Source organism: Rhinolophus sinicus, chromosome 18, assembly GCF_057876585.1.
Source record: "Rhinolophus sinicus isolate RSI-liver-muscle chromosome 18, RSI-T2T, whole genome shotgun sequence".
NCBI lineage: Eukaryota > Metazoa > Chordata > Mammalia > Chiroptera > Rhinolophidae > Rhinolophus > Rhinolophus sinicus.
In genome coordinates, this window is record NC_142518.1 from 50,168,442 (window position 1) to 50,191,210 (window position 22,769).

At 43.3% G+C, this 22,769-nt stretch overlaps 1 protein-coding gene across 1 annotated transcript in view; it reads left to right on the forward strand.

Annotated features, from left to right (window-relative positions):
- CYLC1 (cylicin 1) overlaps positions 1-13,711 on the forward strand; it is a 32,833-nt gene extending 19,122 nt beyond the window's left edge. The window contains exon 6 of the mRNA XM_088794752.1: positions 13,415-13,711. Coding sequence (XP_088650878.1) covers positions 13,415-13,711 — 297 coding nt within the window. The remainder of the gene's footprint in view (positions 1-13,414) is intronic.
- The last annotated feature ends 9,058 nt before the right edge of the window (positions 13,712-22,769 follow it).

Sequence of the window (22,769 nt, forward strand, 5' to 3'; positions counted from 1 at the left end):
ATAAATGTTTTCAATTCTTTTATTTATGCTTATGAGTTAAAAGTGTAATAAATAAACAAATAACTTCTAAAATTCCTTTATAACACAAAAAACAAGTACCCAAATATAATCAAATAAAAATTTGAATTAAAAATTAAAATGAAAGATTCTTTTCCCCTGAAAGTTTGGGCCAAAAACGTGGGTGCACATTATACATGGCAAAACATGGTAACTGTTATGTAGTTAAGAAAAAACAAACATGAAAATTGATTAAAATTCCTACAAGTGAAATATAAAGACATTTGTAGAAATTTGCTGAATATAGTAAAAACTCAACCAAAATCCAGACATAGCAGTTTGGAAATATTACATTACCAGATTCAGATATACAAAAAAACAAATAAATTATATAATCCATATTTGAACTAAACTTCTTTATGAGCCATCATTCTTATTAATCATCAGGAAAAAGTTAACCTGCCTGCCTAATCGATCTCTTTTGGTTTATAAAAGTCTCTTTAAGGTTAACTTGGTCTCTTTGGTGTTAAATACACCAACTTTTTTTTTTTAATTACAGTTTATTGGGGTGACAATTGTTAGTAAAATTACATAGATTTAAGGTGTACAATTCTGTATTACATCATCTATAAATCCCATTGTGTGTTCACCACCCAGAGTCAGTTCTCCTAACATCACCATATATTTGACCCCCTTTAACCTCATCTCCCACCCCCCGCCCCCTTACCCTCTGGTAACCAGTAAACTATCCCCTGTGTCTATGAGTTTTTGCTCTCATTTGTTTGTCTTGTTCTTTTGTTGTTTTAGTTCATATAACACATATCAGTGAAATCATATGGTTCTCTGCTTTTTCTGTTTGACTTATATCGCTAAGCATTATAAACTCAAGATTCATCCATGTTGTCACAAATGGTCCTATTTCATCTTTTATTACCGCTGATATATACCACAACTTCTTTATCCATTCATCAATCAAAGGACATTTTGGTTGTTTCCATCTCTTGGCCACCGTAAATAAAGCTGCAGTGAACATTGTAGCACACGTGTCTTTATGGATAACTGTTTTCAGATTTTTTGGGTAGACACCCAGGAGAGGGATTGCTGGGTCATATGGTAATTCTATTTGTAATTTTTTGAGGAACCTTCACAATGCCTTCCATAACGGCTGCACCAGTCTGCAATCCCACCAACAGTGTATGAGGGTTCCTTTTAATCCACAGCCTCTCCAACGCTTGTTACTATTTGTCTTGTTGAGGATAGCCATTCTGACTGGGGTGAGGTGATATCTCATTGAGGTTTTGATTTGCATTTCTCTAATGATTAATGATGTTGAGCATTTTTTCATATGTCTATTTGCCATTTGTATGCCCTCTTTGGAGAAATGTCTCTTCAGGTCCTATGCCCATTTTTCAATTGGGGTGTTTGTTTTTTTTGTTGTTGTTGAGTTTCATGAGTTCTTTCTATGTTTTGGGTATTACCCCCTTATAGAAGCCACTGTTTGCAAAAATCTTCGCCCATTCAGTTAGTTGTCTCTTTATTTTGTCGATGGTTTCTTTTGCTCTGCAGAAGCTTTTAAGTTTGATATAGTCCCATTCATTTATTTTAGCTTTTACTTCCCTTGCCTTTGGAGTCAAATTCATAAAATGCTCTTTGAACCCAAGGTCCATGAGTTTAGTACCTATGTTTTCTTCTATGCAGTTTATTGTTTCAGGTCTTATGCGTAAGTCTTTGATCCATTTTGAATTAATTTTGGTACATGGTGACAGATAGCAGTCCAGTTTCATTCTTTTGCACGTGGCTTTCCAATTCTGCCAGCACCATTTATTGAAGAGGCTGTCTTTCCTCCATTGTACATTTTTGCTTCTTTGTCAAAAATTAACTGTCCATATTTATGTGGTTTGATTTCTGAGTTCTCAATTCTATTCCATTGGTCTACGTGTCTGTTTTTCTGCCAATACCATGCTGTTTTGATTATTGTAGCCCTGTAGTACAAGCTAAGTCAGGGAGTGTGATACCTCCAGTATTGTTCTTTTTTCTTAAGATTGCTTTGGCAATTCAGGGTATTTTGTGGTTCCAAAAAATCTAATGAGTTTTTGTTCTACTTACTTAAAAAATGCCATTGAGATTTTGATGGGGATTACATGAAATCTCTATATTGCTTTGGGTAATATGGCCATTTTAACTATGTTGATTTTCCACCCCTGAGCATGGAATGTCTTTACATTTCTTTGTATCTTCTACAATTTCTTTCAAAAATGTCTTATAGTTCTCAGCATATAGGTCTTTCACATCCTTGGTTAAGTTTATTCCTAGGTATTTTATTCTTTTTGCTGCATTTGTATAAAGGAATTGGTTTTTCATATTTCTTTTTTTGAGATTTCATTGCTAGTATAAAAGAATGTAGTGGACTTTCGTACGTTGGTTTTGGAGCCAGCAGTTTTACTGTATGCATTGATTGTTTCTAATAGCTTTTTGGTGGAGTCTTTAGGGTTTTCCATATATAGCATCATCTGGAAAGAGTGACAATTTGACTTCTTCATTCCCAATTTGGATGTCTTTTATTTCTTTCTCTTGTCTGATTGCTCTGGCGAGAACTTCCACCACTATGTTGAAAAGGACCCGAAATCTAAGTAACCTTACTAACAATTGTCACCCCAATAAACTTTAATTTAAAAAAAAGAAAAGCAGAGGTGATAGGGAGAGCCCTGTCGTGTTCCTGAACATAGAGCAAAGGGCTTCAGTTTTTCACCGTTAAGTATGAGATTAGCTGACGGTTTGTCATATACGGCCTTTAATATGTTAAGGTATTTTCCTTCTATACCTATTTATTAAGTGTTTTAATCATAAATGGATGTTGTATCTTGTCAAATGTTTTTTCTGCATCAATTGATATAGTCATACGATTTTTGTCCTTTATTTTGTTTATGTGATGTATCACATTGATGGATTTGTGGATGTTGAACCATCCTTGTGCCCCGGGGATGAACCCCACTTGGTCATGATAAATAATCTCTTTAATGCATTGTGTCATTCGATTTGCTAGAATTTTGTTTAGGATTTTTGCGTCTGTATTCATCAGAGATATTGGTCTGTAGTTCTCTTTTTTTGTGTTGTCCTTACCAGGTTTTGGTATCAAGGTACTGTGGCCTCATAAAATGAGTTAAGAAGTACTGTCTCTTCTTCAATTTTTGGGGAGATTTTGAGGAAGATTGGTATTAGGTTGTCATTGAATTCATTAGTGAAGCCATCTGGTCCCAGACTTTTGCTTTTGGGAAGATTTTGGATGACTGATTCAATTTTGTTACTGATGATCTGTCGTTTAGATTTTCCAGTTCTTCATGGTTCAACCTTGGCAGGCTATATGTTTCTAAGAACTTATCCATTTCTTCTAGGTTATTGAATTTGGTGGCATATAGTCCTTCATAGTATTCTTGGATGATCCTTTGTATTTCTGTGGCAATTCTCTTTCATTTCTGATTTTGTTTATTAGTGTTATTTCTCTTTTTGTCTTCGTGAATCTAACCAAGTGTTTCTCAATTTTGTTAATCTTTTCAAAGAACTAGCTTTTTGTCACACTAATTTTTTCTATTGTACTTTTGTTCTCTATTTCATTTAGTTCTGCTCTGATATTTATTATTTCCTTTCTTCTGCTGACCTTAGGTTTCATTTGTTCTTCTTTTTCTAGTTTATTAAGGTGTAACGTGAGGTTATTTATCTGGGATTTTTCTTGTTTCTTGAGATAGGCCTGTAATGATATAAATTTCCCTCTTAAAACTGCTTTCGCTGCGTCCCAAAAATTTTGGTAGGATGCATTTTCATTTGCATTTGTTTCTATGTATCCTTTGACCTGTCCTCTAATTTCTTCTTTGACCTAGTCATTCTTTAAATGTGTGTTGTTTAATCTTCATGTATTTGTGTTTTTTCATGCTTTCTTTTTGCAGTAGATGTCCAATTTCAAAGCCTTGTGATCAGAATATGCTTGGTATGACTTCAATCTTCCTAAATTTGCGGAGGTTAGTTTTATGTCCCAATATATGGTCTATCCTTGAGAATGTTCCATGTACACTAGAAAAAAATGTATAGTCTGATGTTTTAGGGTGAAGTGCTCTATAAATGTCAATTATATCCATTTCATTAATGTGTCATTTAGGGCTATTTCATTATTTATTTTCTGTTTGGATCATCTAGCTATAGCTGTCAGTGATGTATTTAGGTCCCGAAGTATAACTGTGTTTTAGTCAATTTCTCCCTTTAGTTCTTTTAGTAGTTGATTGGTATATTTTGGTGCTCCCTGATTAGAGGCATAAATATTGATGAGTGTTATGTCTTCTTGTTGTATAGTCCCCTTTACCATTATGAAATGTCCATCTTTGTCTCTTGTTATCTTTTGCCATCTGAGCCATCTGGGAGGTAGCTCAGCTCAAGGAGCCATGTTCAATCTTAGTTGCAGGGGGTGGAGCCCACCATCCCTTGGGGGACTCGAGGAGTTGAACCGGCAGCCTTGTGGTTGAGAGTCCACTGGCCCATGTGGGAATCAAACCAGCAACCTTCGGAGTTAGGAGCATGGAGCTCTAACCACCTGAGCCACCGGGCCGGCCCAAGGGTTCTTTCTTTGTCATTGATTTTTGAGAGCTTCAATACAATCTGCCTTGGAAAAGGCCTATTGGGGATGAGGTAAGTAGGTGTTCTATTTGCTTCTTGGATTCAAGGATCCAATTCTTTCCACATGTTTGGGAAGTTCTCATCGACTATTTGTTTGTATATACTCTCTGTTCCCTTCTCTCTTTCTTCTCCTTCTGGTATGCCCATTATTCTTTTTTTTTTTTTTAATTAAATTTATTGGGGTGACAATTGTTAGTAAAATTACATAGATTTCAGGTGTACAATTCTGTATTACATCATCTATAAATCCCATTGTGTGTTCATCACCCAGAGTCAGTTCTCCTTCCATCACCATATATTCGATCCCCCTTACCCTCATCTCCCACACCCCCACCCCCCACCACCCTTACCCTCTGGCAACCACTAAACTATTGTCTGTGTCTATGAGTTTCTGTTTCTCATTTGTTTGTCTTGTTCTTTTGTTGTTTTTGGTTTATATACCACATATCAGTGAAATCACATGGTTCTCTGCTTTTTCTGTCTGACTTGTTTCGCTCAGCATTACTCTCTCAAGATCCATCCATGTTGTCACAAATGTTCCTATATCATCTTTTCTTACTGCCAAATAGTATTCCATTGTGTATATATACCACAACTTCTTTATCCATTCATCTATCGAAGGACATTTTGGTTGTTTCCATGTCTTGGCCACCGTAAACAAAGCTGCAATGAACATTGGAGCACACGTGTCTTTATCTCTAACTGTTTTCAGATTTTTTGGGTAGATACCCAGGAGAGGGATTGCTGGGTCATATGGCAATTCTATTCGTAATTCTTTGAGGAACCTCCACACTGCCTTCCATAACGGCTGCACCAGTCTGCATTCCCACCAACAGTGTATGAGGGTTCCTTTTTCTCCACAGCCTCTCCAACATTTGTTATTATTTGTCTTGTTGATGATAGCCATTCTGACTGGGGTGAGGTGATATCTCATTGTGGTTTTGACTTGCATTTCTCTGATGATTAGTGATGTTGAGCATTTTTTCATATGTCTATTTGCCATTTGTATGTCCTCTTTGGAGAAATGTCTCTTCAAGTCCTCTGCCCATTTTTCAATTGGGTTGTTTGTTTTTTTGTTGTTGACTTGCATGAGTTCCTTGTATACTCTGGATACTAGCCCCTTATCGGAGGCACTGTTTGCAAAAATCTTCTCCCATTCAGTTGGTGGCCTCTTTATTTTGTCAATGGTTTCTTTTGCTGTGCGGAAGCTTTTAAGTTTCATATAGTCCCATTCGTTTATTTTAGCTTTTACTTCCATTGCCTTTGGAGTCAAGTTCATAAAATGCTCTTTGAACCCAAGGTCCATAAGTTTAGTACCTATGTTTTCTTCTATGCAGTTTATTGTGTCAGGTCTTATGCTTAAGTCTTTGATCCATTTTGAATTAACTTTGGTACATGGTGACACATAGCAGTCCAGTTTCATTCTTTTGCACGTGGCTATCCAATTCTCCCAGCACCATTTATTGAAGAGCTGTCTTTGCTCCATTGTATGTTTTTAGCTTCTTTGTCAACAATTATATGTCCATATTTATGTGGTTTTATTTCTGGGTTCTCAATTCTATTCCATTGGTCTATGTGTCTGTTTTTCTGCCAATACCATGCTGTTTTGACTATTGTAGCCCTGTAGTACAAGCCAAAGTCAGGAAGTGTGATATCTCCATTCTTGTTCTTTTTTCTTAAGATTGCTTTGGCTATTCGTGGTCTTTTGTTGTTCCAAACAAATCTGATGATTTTTTGTTCTATTTCTTTAAAATATGGCATTGGGATTTTGAGGGGATTGCATTGAATCTGTATATTGCTTTGGGTAATATGGCCATTTTAACTATGTTGATTCTTCAATCCATGAGCACGGAATATCTTTCCATTTCTTTGTGCTTCTTCAATTTCTTTCAAAAATGTCTTATAGTTTTCAGCATATAAGTCTTTCACATCCTTGGTTTAGTTTATTCCTAGGTATTTTATTCTTTTTGCTGCAATTGCAAAAGGAATTGTTTTTTGTATTTCTTTTTCTGAGATTTCATTGTTAGTATATAGGAAGGCAATGGACTTTTGTGCGTTGATTTTGTAGCCGGCAACTTTACTGTATTCGTTGATTGTTTCTAATAGCTTTTTGGTGGAGTCTTTAGGGTTTTCTATATATAGCATCATGTCATCTGCAAAGAGTGATAATTTAACTTCTTCATTCACAATTTGGATGCCTTTTATTTCTTTCTCTTGCCTGATTGCTCTGGCAAGGACTTCCAACACTATGTTGAAAAGCAGAGGTGATAGGGGACATCCCTGTCGTGTTCCTGAACGTAGAGCAAAGGGCTTCAGTTTTTCTCCATTAATTATGAGATTAGCAGAGGGCTTGTCATATATGGCCTTTATTATGTTAAGGTATTTTCCTTCTATACCCATTTTATTAAGTGTTTTAATCATAAATGGATGTTGTATCTTGTCAAATGCTTTTTCTGCATCAATTGATATAATCATATGATTTTTGTCCTTTATTTTGTTTATGTGATGTAGCACATTGATGGATTTGCGTATGTTGAACCATCCTTGTGCCCCGGGGATGAACCCCACTTGGTCGTGATAAATAATCTTTTTAATGCATTGTTGTATTCGATTTGCTAGAATTTTATATAGGATTTTTGCATCGGTATTCATTAGAGATATTGGTCTCTAGTTTTCTTTTTTTGTGCTGTCCTTACCAGGTTTTGTTATCAGGGTAATGTTGGCCTCATAAAGTGAGTTAGGGAGTACTCTCTTCTTCAATTTTTTGGAAGAGTTTGTGCAGAATTGGTATTAGATCCTCTTTGAAGGTTTGGTGTAGAATTCACTAGTGAAGCCATCTGGTCCTGGACTTTTGCTTTTGGGAAGGTTTTGGATGACTGATTCAATTTCGTTACTGGTGATCGGTCTGTTTAGATTTTCCAGTTCTTCATGGTTCAGCCTTGGAAGGCTATATGTTTCTAAGAACTTGTCCATTTCTTCTAGGTTGTTGAATTTGGTGGCATATAGTCCTTCATAGTATTCTTGGATGATCCTTTGTATTTCTCTGGTGTCTGTGATCACTTCCCCTTTTTCAATTCTGATTTTGTTAATTAGTGTCTTCTCTCTTTTTATCTTAGTGAGTCTAGACAAGGGTTTGTCCATTTTGTTAATCTTTTCAAAGAACCAGCTCTTTGTCACATTAATTTTTTCTATTGTCTTTTAGTTCTCTATTTCATTTAGTTCTGGTCTGATTTTTCTTATTTCCTTTCTTCTGCTGACCTTGGGTTTCACTTGTTCTTCTTTTTGTAGTTCTTTAAGGTGTAACATGAGGTTATTTATTTGGGAGTTTTCTTGTTTCTTGAGATACGCCTGTAATGAGATAAATTTCCCTCTTAAAACTGCTTTCGCTGCATCCCAAAAATTTTGGTAGGATGTATTTTCATTGTCATTTGTTTCTATGTATCTTTTGATCTCTCCTCTAATTTCTTCTTTGACCCAGTCCTTCTTTAAAAGTATGTTGTTTAATCTCCATGTATTTGTGTTTTTTTCCCCGCTTTCTTTTTACAGTTGATATCCAATTTCAAAGCCTTGTGATCAGAGAATATGCATGGTATGATTTCAATCTTCTTAAATTTGTTGAGACTGATTTTATGTCCCAATATATGGTCTATCCTTGAGAATGTTCTGTGTACACTAGAAAAGAATGTATAGTCTGATGTTTTAGGATAAAGTGCTCTATAAATGTCAATTATGTCCATTTCATCTAATGTGTCATTTAGGGCTACTATTTCGTTATTTATTTTCTGTTTGGATGATCTATCCATAGCTGTTAATGATGTATTTAAGTCCCCTAGTATAACTGTGTTTTGGTCAATTTCTCCCTTTAGTTCTGTTAGTAGTTGCTTGGTGTATTTCGGTGCTCCCTGATTGGGGGCATAAATATTGATGACTGTTATGTCTTCTTGTTTTACAGTCCCCTTCACCATTATGAAATGTCCATCTTTGTCTCTTGTTATCTTTTTCACCTTGAAGTCTGTTTCATCTGATATCATTATGGCTACACCTGATTTTCTCTGGGTACCATTTGCTTGGAGTGTCAATTTCCACCCTTTCACTTTGAGTCTATGCTTGTCCTTGTAGCTGAGATGTGTCTCTTGGAGACAGCATATGGTTGGGTTTAGTTTTTTGATCCAATCTGCTACTCTGTGCCTTTTTATTGGTGAGTTCAGTCCATTTACATTTAGGGTGATTATTGATATGTGAGGATTTCCTGTCATTCTAGCTTTAGTTTTCTGGTAAGGCTGTGTCTCCATTGTTTCTTTGCCTTTTTGTTGTTGTCTATTATTTCTGTGTGGAGGTATTCTATGATGTTTCCCTCTCTTTCTTCTTTTATTTCAGTATATTTCAATTCTGGATTTATTTTGAGTGGTTACCCTTAAGTTTATGTAAAAGAAAGTTTGATATTTAGAGTATTCCATTTTCTTCAGCACGCTTACTTTCTCCATTCCCATATTCCGGTTCAGGCCTTTACTCTCCCCCTTTTTGAGTTTTGGTTGCCACAAATTGTCCCTGTTGATGGTGGTCGAATAGCCTCCTTTAGTATTTCTTGTAGTGCAGGTCATATATTAGAAAATTCCCTCAGCTTCTGTATGTCTGGAAAGGTCTTTATTCCTCCTTCATATTTAAAGGATATCTTTGCTGGATATATTATTCTTGGCTCATGATTTCTCTCTTTCAATAGTTTGAATATTTGTTTCCACTCCCTCCTGGCTTGTAGAGTTTCTGCTGAAAAATCTGATGATAATCTAATGGGCTTTCCTTTGTAAGTTACCGTCTTCTTTTCCCTGGCTGCCTTGAGGATTCTTTCTTTGTCGTTGATTTTAGACAGCTTCAATACAATGTGCCTTGGAGAAGACCTGTTGGGATTGAGGTAACTAGGTGTTCTATTTGCTTCTTGGATTCGAGGGTCCAGTTCTGTCCACAAATTTGGGAAGTTCTCATCAACAATTTGTTTGAGTATATTCTCTGTTCCCTTCTCTCTTTCTTCTCCTTCTGGTATGCCCATTATTCTTATATTGCTCTTTCTGATGGAGTCAAAATGTTGTTGTAGAGTTCTTTCATTTCTTTTAAGTCTCAAGTCTCTTTCTTCTTCCATCTGTGTAATTTCCAGGTTTCTATCTTCGATGTCACTGATCCTTTCCTCCATCTGGTCAACTCTACTACCTAGGCTGGCTATTTCATTCTTAATTTCTTCTATTGAGTTCTTAATCTCTAAAAATTCTATTTGGTTCTTTTTTTAAAATTTCTATCTCTTTGGTAAAATGCTCATGTTGTTCTTTGATTGTGTTTCTGAGTTCATTAAACTGCCTTTCTCTTTTTCTTGCATCGCGTTGAGTTTTTTCAGAACTGCAATCTTGAATTCTCTGTCATTTAAGTCACATATTTCCATATCTTTAAGTTCCTTTTCTGGAGACTTTCACTTTCTTTCTGAGCTGTCTTGTTGCCTTGGTTATTCATGGCAATTACTGATTTATTATTTCTCTTCCTAGGCATCTACAGGAGTGGCTTCTGCAACAGGTTGATAGGAAGAGGTCTTTCTTTTGTTTTCCAGTACGTGTTGCTAGAATGTTTTATTTTCTCTCCGACTGCAGCCTTTTTTCTCTCTCTCACATTGGAGTGTTATGTTTTCTCTGCACTATTCCAGCTTCTCACACAATGGGTGGATTTCCTGGAAGGTGGGCTCTCCTCTGTTAACAGTTTGCCTGGGTCATAGGGCACCTATGTCCCTGTGGGGATGCAGAGAGCTTTTGAAGTTCCAAAGCTCTTCCTGCACCAGATTCAGAGTCTGTGTGTTCCAGCCGTTCTGTTTACTCCTGCAGGGATCCGCCCAGATAGGTGGGGACAGGGGCTGGGTGAGTTGTGAGAGGTGGCCCAGAGCAATGGCAGTGACCACCACCATAGCTGGTCCTGTTTCCCAAGCTCCCTCCCCTTTACCAGAACTAGTTGTGCTGCGAATCTCTGTCTGCAGACCACAGTTCTCAGAACTGCAAATATTCTGTTCTTTTGATCTGAAACTGCTACTGTTCCACTTCTAGCACTGGGCATGTGGTGGAGGGGTGAGCTCTTGGAGGGTAGGGAGGGGGCGGCTAGTCTCAGTGCCTAAGGGTTCCGTTCTCTGTGGCAGTGAGGGCTTAAACCACCGTTTTCAGCCTTCTTCCCTCAGTCTTTGCTCCGAGGTCTCTGCCGTGAGCATTTGGTTCAGCTAAGTTGTACGCTGTCCCCTCAACCCTGTGGGCCATAAGGGGAGCCCTAGCAGTCTGAGTTCTTCCCTCTCCTGCAGCTGCGGTAATTCCGGGGTGCAGCGAGCTCAGAGCACTGAGCTAGGTCTGCGTCCTGTGCCTGCGTGGCTCCATCCCCGCACTTCCCCCTTCCCTCCTCCCCTGCTTGGGCCATTTTCCCACTTTTAGGTGAATTCAGTAGTGAGACACTTCGTCTTGCCTGTCTGCTGTGCGGGGAGTCCTTTGTGGAGTTATAGATTTTCAATTTGTTGTTAATTCCAGGGGAGCTTTCCAGAGGCTCACCTCACACCGCCATTTTGATGATGTCTCCAAATACTCTGTAAATTTAAAGTTTCTCTTTCTGCCCTCCAGATGATCTACTCTTCCATCCCCCTTTTCCAAAATCTGATGGTAAGGGGAAACTTAAGTAGACATCTCACTTGATTTTTTTTTATTTTAAATAATTTATTATTTGTAGTTTACAATTACAGTTGACGTTCAGTATTATTTTATATTAGTTTCAGGTGTACAGCTTTGTGGTTAGACATTTGTATAATTTATGAAGTGATTCCCCCTGATAAGTCTAGTACACACTAGCACCATACATAGTTATTACAGTATAATTGACTATATTCCTTATGCTGTACTTTACATCCCCATGACTATCTTGTAACAACCAATTTGTGCTTCTTAATTCCTTCACATTTTTCACCAGCCCCCCAACCCCCTCCCATTTGGAAACCATCTGTTTCTTCTCTGGGTTTATGAGTCTGTTTTTAGAAAGTTTTTGAACATGCACATTGCTGACTCCATCTCAGACTTTAAATTGGTAGGTCTGGGGTGGAGTCCATGGACCTGCATTTTTAATAAGAAATAATATAAATGATATGCAAGTTCCCTTCCACTTATGACATTCTTTGTTTTGATGTGGCTCTTAACACACCAGAAACTCCCTATAATTAACAGATAAATAACATTTTACTTTTTACTTTATTTCTCAGCCTGAAGCAAAGTGGATTCGAAAGCTGCTTTAAAGAACAACTGAGCATTTGATTTGGCAGAATGGCCTTACCACAGCAAACAGTAGCTTTACTAGTGAGCATCTTTCAAATGAGCATCTCTACTTCTGTGGAACTGTAATAAATAAAACCACGTCTGTGAGTACCAGGAAATGATTTTTTTGCATGCAATTTATAGAGGTATGTGCTTTATTCATTAAATATCTGAACCAAAATACTGTAGAATTTTACCCCATGTTCTGAAGCTTCATGTTGTAGGCCATTTCTGAGTTTAGGTTAAAACTTAGTACTCTTCCTTTGGATACCCCTATCATGTTAAATTTCTGTTTTCTTTGTTATTAATAAAAGTAAACAGATTGGAAGGAACCAGATCTTTCACACACTTAAAAGAAATAGAGAGCTTTATGGAGATAGTAATCCCTACCTGCCACATCCATATACAGAGTTCTCAATGTAATCATTTATCTTTAGATATTTTTCCCTTTTGTTTATTACTTTATTTAATGATAAACTGTAAATGTCCCCGGAATAATAACACATTTATCAATCATTTTACGTATTTCCATAATTATGCTTGTCACATTCTTTCTTAAGGGCAAGAAAGGAATGTGGAAGGAAACAGATTAGATAGACGGACTGATGATAGATAGATAGATAGATACATAGATAGATAGATAGATAGATAGATAGATAGATAGATAGATGATAGATGATAGATAGATTGATAGATAGATAGATAGATAGATAGATAGATAGATAGATAGATGATAGATAGATAATGTAGGGAAAATAGCCTTGGTCAGGCTCCCTCCCTGATCAGCTGCTGGCCCTGACCCAGCTACCTACTGGTCCGAGACAATGGTACGCAGGACTAGCCCTGACCTGGCAACCTGCCAGATGGAACGCCGTGCCCCCATCCTAAAGATATACTCTTATGTAAGCACCCTGACTGTGAGCCACATTTGTCTCCATACAGTATAAAGGTGTCCAGCTATTTCATGAGGTGGGCAGCTGAGACATGACAGGGGCTGCTGGCTATATCCAGCAACAGGGTTGATTGTGCCCCATAAGCCTGAATAAAGTATGTCTACTTTGTCTTCGACTCCACACATCTTCTTCCAGCTCCCTGAGGCACACACACCTTACCCCCAAGATTCAACCCACCCAATCACCTGGCGTAGCAAGCAAGGTCTCTGTCAGATAAGAGAGCTGTGCATCCCTGGACAGGAGGACATGTGGCCCCTACGCAGTGTATGGCACTTGGTGGCCGCTGTTCTCAGGAGCTGGGCCCCTGTGGAGGGGTGGGAAGACGTGAATGGTTCTTGGGCCAGCATAGAAAAATCCTTGTAGGTTTTAACTGAGCAGTTGCCAGAACAAGCGAGAGGCTCTGTAGGCTGTGTGGGCCGGATGTTCCTCACTGAGCTGTGTTGCACTAAAGAGGAAGTGCTCGCTGAAGTGGACTGAGTGCGGGACCTGCAGCCTCAGGAGGACGTGCTGGAGGCCCAAGTCCATCAGCTCGAGGAGGGCCTCTGTAGTGGGGGTTCTGAAGCAGATGCCGCCCCACCGTTCCCGACAGAGGTTGTTGGGGAGGCTGAAGATGTCCCACACCCCTGCGTTCAGCCCATTGTGCAGCAAAAGGTAAAATATGAACAACCTTTGGGACCCAGGGGCATTTCTGCCAGCAACCCAGCAGTGACTGAGTTCACAACTTACATCCCCTATACTCCCTTGGAGTTGAGAGACTTGGGGAAGCAATGCCAGCAATGCCTTAGTTAGCTGCTCCCGGCTTGGCTGCTGTGCTTGTGGGACAAGGGAACAGACAGCATTCTCTATTCCCCAGGCAAAATGGAAAAGCTAGCCTCAATGACAGTGTACCCATCTCTACGGCAACAGCTGCAAAACTGCCATACGTTAGTTCAAGGCCAGTGGAACCACTCCCTAATAGAGTGGTTCACTGCTGTGGTGTTCACAGTGTGTGAAAATGCAGGTGAGCTGCCTGAGACTGTGAGCAAATGGCAATCATATGCCGAACTTGTGCAAATCATCTGTGAAATGGGTATGAGGCATGCTATGTTCCACACTAATACGCGGGGACCGGGTGATGAGTGTTTTACGACTAGCATGAGAGATTTAATTTTGGAGACTGCCTCTGCAAGTGCCTTTGGGTCCTTGATTGCTATCCTTGCACCCTATGTGGGGTGGCAGATTCATGAAGTTACAACTGCCATGGCCACCCTGGGAGACGTTGAAGGCTAGCGGCAGGGGAAGTTAGGGTGCAAGGTCCAAGAAGTTAAGACAAGGAAGTCCAAAGTAGAAGTACGGGGGCGAGCCTGAGGGTCACAAAGGGTGACATGCATGCAGATGTGGAAAGACCTTGTAGCAGCGGGGTTGATCAGGAAAAAATAGACAGACAACCCAATGCGGTCTTGTTGGAACTGTAGAAACAGTTACGTCCAGAACAGCAATTCTGGCAAAGCCCCAAGGGGAAGTCCGGGAAAGCATGACCTGTGTCCCTCCAGGAGTTCCTGCAACCGTGGGAGGCTAGCTCCTTCCAGTTTGACTGGGGGGGGGGGGGCGGCAAGGTACCAAGTCAGAGAGGACAAGCAGGGACCAGAGGCCCCACGTGGAACTGTCCATACATTGGTCCTCTTCTAATGTGCAGAGGGTTTTGGCCCTAGTTGACACTGGCGCAGACTGCAGCCTTATTTACGGGAACCCAGACTGTTCCCCAGACCAACAATCTGCATTGATGGCTATGCAGGGAAAGACTGTGAAGGTGAAAATCATTTCCTTACCACTGGGTATAGGTAGGCTTCCCCCACCCCTGCACCGTACCTACACAGTGTATGTCTCCCCCATTCTGGAGTATATTCTAAGGGTGGACGTGCTGCATGGCCTCAGCTTACAGACATCAGTTGGAGAGTTCCGCCTCCATATCCGGGTGGCGAAGGCAGTGATACGCGGGCATGCTCACCAACTCCTTCAAGTGCTGCCATAGCCCTGGCACATGGTTACAGTGTGACACCATCGACTGCGGGGGGTGGGCAGCATGAGGAAATTGGCCGCACAATTTTAGAGCTGGAAAAAGCACACATTATGGGACCAATGCACAGTCTCTTTAACTCCCCAGTATGGCCACTGAAGAGATCGGATGGGACTTGGCGAATGACTGTGGACTATAGGGAATTGAATAAGGTTAAGCCACTTTTGCACGCTGCAGTGCCTTCAATTCACAATTTGATGGACCGCTTGACTGTAGACTTGGGAACATATCACTATGTAGTGGATCTGGCGAAAGCCTTCTTCTCTATAGACATTGCACCTGAGAGTCAAGAGCAGTTTGCCTTCACTTGGAACGGGTATCATGGACCTTTCAAGCCCTCCCACAGGGATATTTGCATAGCCCCACTATTTTCCATGGGCTTGTAACCCAAGATTTGGCACAGTGGGAACACCCATCCTCTGTGGCCCTGTTTCACTATGTTGATGATGTATTACTAACATCTGATTCTCTTTCAGAATTAGAGCAAGCAGCTCCCTCCCTTCTCCACCACCTGAAGTCATGTGGCTGGGTGGTGAACGAGGGAAATGTCCAGGGCCCTGGCTTATCTGTCAAGTTTTTGGGTGTTGTGTGGTCGGGTAAGACAAAGGTTATACCAGAAGCTATTATTGGTAAAATACAGGCATTTCCCCAATCAACCAAGGTCTCCCAACTACAAGTGTATTTAGGTCTGCTGGGATATTGACAGATGTTTATACCCCATTTAGCACAGTTGGCAAGACCCTTGTATTCCATAGTGGAGAAGGGTGCCTCATGGGATTGGACAGAGGCTATAGGGCAGGCATTTTTTACCACTAAACGGGAACTGAAGCAGGCACAGTTACTATAATAGTAGACCCAGGTCACCTGTTTGAACTCGATGTTCATGTAACCCAAGAGGGGTATGGTTGGGGCCTCTGGCAACAGCAGGAGAATCTCCAGTCGCCAGTGGGATTCTGGTCCCAATTGTGGAAAGGAGCAGAAGTCCGCTACTCCCTGATAGAGAAACAGCCACTGTACATGCAGCTTTGGTGGCCACTGAAGCCATCATAGGAACAGCACGGGTGCTGGTTCGCACAACCTATCCCGTCCAAGGTTGGGTCCATACGTCGACCCAGGGATCCAAAATGGGGGTGGCACAGACCACCACTCTCACTAAATGGAGGGCCTACTTGGAACAACATAGCACCCTCAGTTCAAGCCCTTTGAGCACAGAATTACAACAGGTCCTGGGGCCTGTGGAGCTTGTAGCCCTACCTAGTGGGGAGGACTTGGAGCCCTCACCCTATAGAGAAGGACAGCCCCCTGTACCTAAAGATGCCTGGTATACTGATGGCTCCAGTTGGGGAGCCGCAACCATTTGGACGGCTATTGGTGTGCAGCCCAAAACAGACACCATTTGGTTTGATATAGCAGTGGGTCGGAGTAGCCAGTGGGCTGAGCTATGGGCTGTGTGGATGATAATCATCCACGAGCCTGGGCCCCTGGTTATTTGTACAAACAGCTGGGTGGTGTTTCGGGACCCGACGTTGTGGCTCCCCATGTGGAAGCACCAAAACTGGTTGGTAGGACGCTGTCCACTGTGGGGTCAAGCCATGTGGCAAGACCTCTGGGATCTAGGGCAGGGAAAGGAGGTGACCCTCATGTACATCACGGGTCACTCCCCCTTAACGTCCCCAGGTAATAATGAGGCAGATGCCTTAGCATGGGTCCGGTGGTTAGAACAGGCCCCCGCCACTGATGTGGCCCATTGGCTGCATAGGAAATTGCAACACTCTGGAAGCAAAACCGTGTGGCAGGTGAACAAACGCTGGAGGCTGCCCTTGAAATGGCAGGAGATAGCCGATGCCTGCCACGACTGTATGGTCTATGCCCAGGACAGCCTCCAACAACGAAAACTCCCTTGGGAGACATAGCAGCTCACGTGAGGGACGATGCCCCTCACTTGCTGGCAAGTAGATTACATAGGACCCCTACCCAAAGCCCGGAATGCCACTTATGCATTCACAACAGTAGACACTGCTACAGGGTTATTGTTTGCTTGGCCGTGTTTGGTCGCAGACCAGTGGCATACAGTGGCCGCTCTCACACGGCTGTATGCCCTCTATTGGTGCCCCCAGTTCATTGAAAGCGACAAGGGTACTCACTTTATGGGGCAAGAAGTGCAGCGATGAGCTGCCAAGATGGACATACAATGATTGTCCCACGCCCCGTACAATCCACAGGCAGCTGGCATGATTGAGCGTTATAACGGCTTATTGAAACAAGGCCTTTGGTTCGAAACACCCTCCCACAATGCACGACTGAGCCTCATGTTTGTGGGACGTTTTGAGAAGCTTGAATGAGAGGCCACAAAAGGGCGGGCCCTCACCAGTAGAAGCTCTGCTACATCAGACAGCCACTCCCGGTCAACTACAAGTCACTACCAGTGAGACCCTGTTATAGCTGGGATACGGTAGAAATAGAAACATCCTGTTACCCGCACCCACATGTTTGAAAGCAGGAGAACGACTGCAATGGACTTGGCCCTGGTGGGTCAAAAAAACCCCATTGTCAGTGGTTTGGCCTGATAGCCCCATGGAGAGCTGGTGTGACCCACGATTTGTAAGTGACTCCAGGGGTGGTGGCCGAGTGGCCACTGCAGGTTACTGTGGTCTATGGAGGCCCCCACACTGGGACAATTTTGCGAGGGACTTTTGTGCTGTCACTGTGGCCTATCATGGGATCCCCTATTCTGTTACATGTTGAAACCATGCAAGGGACAACAAGCACTTCTATAAAGGTCTGATACCACAAACTGGGAAAGATACCAATAGCAGCAACCCTCCTCTCCCAGGACAAGAAGCTGGCATGTATCCTCCCAGATGGGAAGGATTTGCAATTGCTGGTTCAATGACTACTGTTTGTTTCTGCCCGTAGGTACCTGTGGGCCAATACCATGGTGGACTGGGCCCACACCTATGCTAGAGTGGTCAACGTCTCTGTTGGATTTGCATGGAGTTTCCAGCTAACATCATGGCAGAGTTGTCATGGCATATCTATCCAGCCACCGCAGTGAATTGGACTTGGTTGTGAGGATGGAATCCTTGACAGGCAGGCTGGAACACAAGTGGGCGACACGTACTCTCCCTCATGAGAGCACAAAGAAACCACACCAAGCCGTGTCTGAGTCACGCAGTGTGGGATAGGTGGGGGTGGCTCATGAGTGAAGGTATAGAGCCTACCCAGGTCGTTCCTGTGTTTGGAATGACAGACCAGCACCAGAGACATGGGTTGAGTGCCTGTGGCCCTATGTCAGAACACAACCCTAATCCCTGAGGGTAGTGTATGGTGGATTGGCCAAAAGCAACAGGGGTTGGCCCCCACCACTTTTGTCCCCAATGGGAGTCTGTGGGTTTGTGGCTGTTATGGCTGGCCCTACCTCCCTACCCAGTGGACAGAGCATTGTACATGGGGGTGGCCATACCTTCCATTTAGTGTATGACCCACACTAGAAAGTCAACCCCAAAATTGGGAGTCCTTTATTTTTATTTTTTTTTATTTATTTATTTTTTAATTAAATTTATTGCGGTGACAATTGTCAGTAAAATTACATAGATTTCAGGTGCACAATTCTGCATCACATCATCTATAAATCCCATTGTGTGTTCTTCACCCAGATTCAGTTCTCCTTCCATCACCATATATTCGATCCCCCCCACCCTCATCTCCCACCCCCCACCCCCCACCCCCGTTACCCTCTGGCAACCACCAAACTATTGTCCGTGTCCACGAGTTTCTGTTTCCCATTTGTTTGTCCTGTTCCCTTGCTGCCTTTGGTTTATATACCACATATCAGTGAAATCACACGGTTCTCTGCTTTTTCTGTCTGACTTGTTTCGCTCAGCATTACTCTCTCAAGATCCATCCATGTTGTCACAAATGTTCCTATATCATCTTTTCTTACCACCGAATAGTATTCCATTGTGTATATATACCACAACTTCTTTATCCATTCATCTATCGAAGGACATTTTGGTTGTTTCCATGTCTTGGCCACTGTAAACAAAGCTGCAATGAACATTGGAGCACACGTGTCTTTATCTCTAAATGTTTTCAGATTTTTTGGGTAGATACCCAGGAGAGGGATTGCTGGGTCATTTGGCAATTCTATTCGTAATTCTTTGAGGAACCTGGGAGTCCTTTAAAGCCAGGCACCACTGTGTCAAGAGGACACCCAGGTGGTTTTATCCCTTGGCTATTCTGAGTCCACAAGCCAGTTCTATTGTGGTGGACGCACAAGTAACTGCACTTGCCAAGCACACCATCTGAGCTCTCAACCAAACACAATGGGCTCTGGGCCGCCTGATGGAGGAAGTACACCAGATGAGGAAGGTCGTCCTCCAAAACTGGATGGCTTTGGACATTTTAACTGCTGCCCAGGGAGGGACCTGCACCATTGTGCATACTGACTGCTGTGTAACCTGTTTCCCTGAAAATATGACCTAGCCAGACAATGAGCTCTAATGCATTGTCGTGCAGGGTGGCCTGCAGGGCCTCTGGTCCCGCTCCCCACATAAGAACACAGGATATGGCTAGGCCAAAAAGGAACACCCACGAGGCCATAGATAGGGGAGTCATACCACTATATTCTCTCTGGCAGCCAGGCGAGACACATGCAGTAGTAGCCACATGATCCGTAGTCCACCATTCATTTCTCTGCCTGCCAACCAACCAACCAATCAACGCAGCCCCACAGTTACATCAGTAGCCAATTGGCTAACCGGTTACAGCTGATGGCCAACCAATCACAGTTGATGGTCATTCACTACCCGAGCCAGCACCTCCCCACGCAAGGCTGAGAGCCTGAAAACTGCTCTCTGGGACTCTGTCCCCACACTCCAACCCTCCAAGGTCTCGCTTCAATTTACAGGACAAGCAGAGAAAAAAAGCATTAGCCAAGTCCACTACATAGTGATATGTTCCCAGGCGGACAGTCAGACGATCCATCAAATCATGTATTGAAGGTAGTGCCACATGCAAAGGTGGAGTCACCTTATTTAACTCCCTGTAGTCATTTGCCAGGTCCCATCTGGCTTCTTGACAGGCCATACTGGGGAGTTAAAGGGACTGTGTGTTGGCCTCACAATATGTGCCTTCTCCAATCCAATATTGTACAACCAATCTCCTCCCGCCCTCCTGGCAGGCAGTACTGTCGCACTGTAACCACGTGCCAGGGCTGTGGCAACACTTAAGGAGGGTGGTGAGCACGCCCTCATGTCACCGCTTTTACCACCCAGATCCGGAGACGGAACTCTCCTACAGACGTCTGTAAGCTGAGGCCATGTAGCACGTCCACCCCTAGAATATACTCCGGAATGGGGGAGACATAAACCTTGTAGGTACGAGGGGGAAGTCTTCCTATACCCAGTGGTAAGGAAACAGGTTTTACAGTCAGTCTTTCCCCCATAGCCATCAATGCAGATTGCTGGTCCGAGGAACATTTCTGGGTTCCCATAAACAGTGTCAACTAGGGCCAAAACCCTCTGCATATTAGAAGGGGACCAATGTATGGACAGTTCCACGTGGGGCCTCTGGTCCCTGATCGTCCCCTCTGAGCAGGTACTTTGGCCCCACCTCTAATCAAGCGGACAGAAGTCAGCCTCAAGCGGCCGCATGAAGTCCTGGAGGGACACAGGTCACGCTTTCCCAGACTTCTCCTTTAGGCTTCTCCGGAATTGCTGTTCCAGACGCAACTGTTTCCAAAGTTCCAACAAGAGTGCATTGGGTTGTCTGTCTATTTTTTCCCCGATCGACCCCTGCTGCCACGAGATCACGCCACATCTGTGCGCGTGTTACTCTCTGAGGCCCACGACCTCGCCCCTTTACTTTTGATTTGGGCTTCCAGGTCTCAACTGTTCAGACCTCCTGTCTTAACTTCCTTTGCCACCGGCTTTCAACATCCCCTAGGGTGGCCATGGCAGTTGTAACTTCATGGATCCGCTGCCCCACATAGGGTGTAAGGATGGCAACCAAGGATCCAAAAGCACTTGCAGGTGCAGTATCCAAAACCAGATCTCTCATGATGGCTGTAAAAAGCTCATCATCTGGCCCCTGCATTTTAAGGTTGAAAATAGCATGTCTCATACCCATTTCACGGATGATTTGAGTAAGTTCCGTATATGACTGCCATTGACTCACAGTGTCTGAAAGTATCGCCAGCCTGTCCCCATACTGTGTGTACCACAGCAATGAGCCACTCCATTAGAGAGTGGTTGCCCTGGTCTTGGGCCAACCTATGGCAGTTCTGTAACCTTTGTCACAGAGACAGATGCACTGTCATGAAGGCTAGCTTTTCCATCTCGCCTGGGGAGCAGAGAATGTTGTCTGCTCCCTCATCCGATAAACATAGTAGCCAAGCCGAGACTGGGTTTCCAGGGCACTGTCTGTACTGCCTCCCCAGCTCCTGCAACTCAGTGGGAGCGTAAGGGGTGTAGGTTGTGAACTCAGTCACAGTTGGGTTGCCAGCAGCAACGCCCCCAGGGCCCAAAGGTCGCTCATGTTTTACCCTTTTCTTCAAGATTGGCCGGGCTTGGGGGTTGAGAGTTACATTGTCTCCACTCGCTTCCTCCACCTCTGCCTCAGAGTCTTGGGGCCCCTCTTCTAACAGGCGGACCCGAGCTTCCAGCACCTCCAACCGGGACACCTGGTCCTGCACCTGGGCTATTTCATTAGGCTCATTTTCCATGATGAGACTCAAGGCAGTGAGGAACATCCAGCCCATGCAGCCGGATGTAGCCCTCGCCTCCTCTGGCAACCGCTCAGCCAGAGCCTGTAGGGCCCTATCCACACTGGCTAGAGAGCCATCCATGTCCTCCCACCCCTCCTTGGGGGGTCCAACTCCTGAGAACAGTGGCCACCAGGCACCACACACTGTGTGGGGGCCACACAGCCTTCTGCCCAGAGTCAGACTCCATTCCTACCTGGCTGGAATTTTGCTCACCATGCCAGGCATCCGATTGGGTGGAGGCCTCAGTGCAAGATGTCCGCAACCCTCGGAGCCTACAGCAGCAGCACATTACTAAAAGGAAGGTGACGCCTTCTATGGCCAGGAGGGAGGTGTACCATCTGGGGGCTCGAGTCTCCCAGGCAGACCGCGCCTCCCATTCCCAGCGCAACTCCTCTTGGGCCTTCTGAAACTGAACTTTTACACACACAAACTGCTCCACCATGCTTTGGTAGGTTTTGGCCGGCACCATACCCTCTCGCTGCACTATTTGTTGTGCGGGAGACCCTATTCGCTGTGCCATTTATTGTGCAGGGCGGCCTGCGGGGACTCTGGTCCCGCTCCCCACTAAGACCGCAGGATATGGTGAGGCCAAAAAGGAACACTCACGGAGCCATAGATAGGGGAGTCATACCACTATATTCTCTCTGGCAGCCGGGCGAGACACACGCAGTAGTAGCCACACAATCCGCAGTCCACCATTCACTTCTCTGCCTGCCAACCAACCAACCAATCAACGCAGCCCTGCAGTTACATCAGTAGCCAATTGGCCAACTGGTCACAGCTGATGGCCAACCAATCACAGTTGATGGTCATTCACTACCCGAGTCAGCACCTCCCCATGTGAGGCAGAGAGCTCTCTGGGACTCTGTCCCCACATGGATCTTTTGGAGCAAAAATTAATATAAGACCTGGTATTATATTGTATTGTATTGTATTGTATTGTATTGTATTGTATTGTATTGTATTGTATTGTATTGTATTACGTTACGTTACGTTACGTTACGTTACGTTACGTTACGTTACGT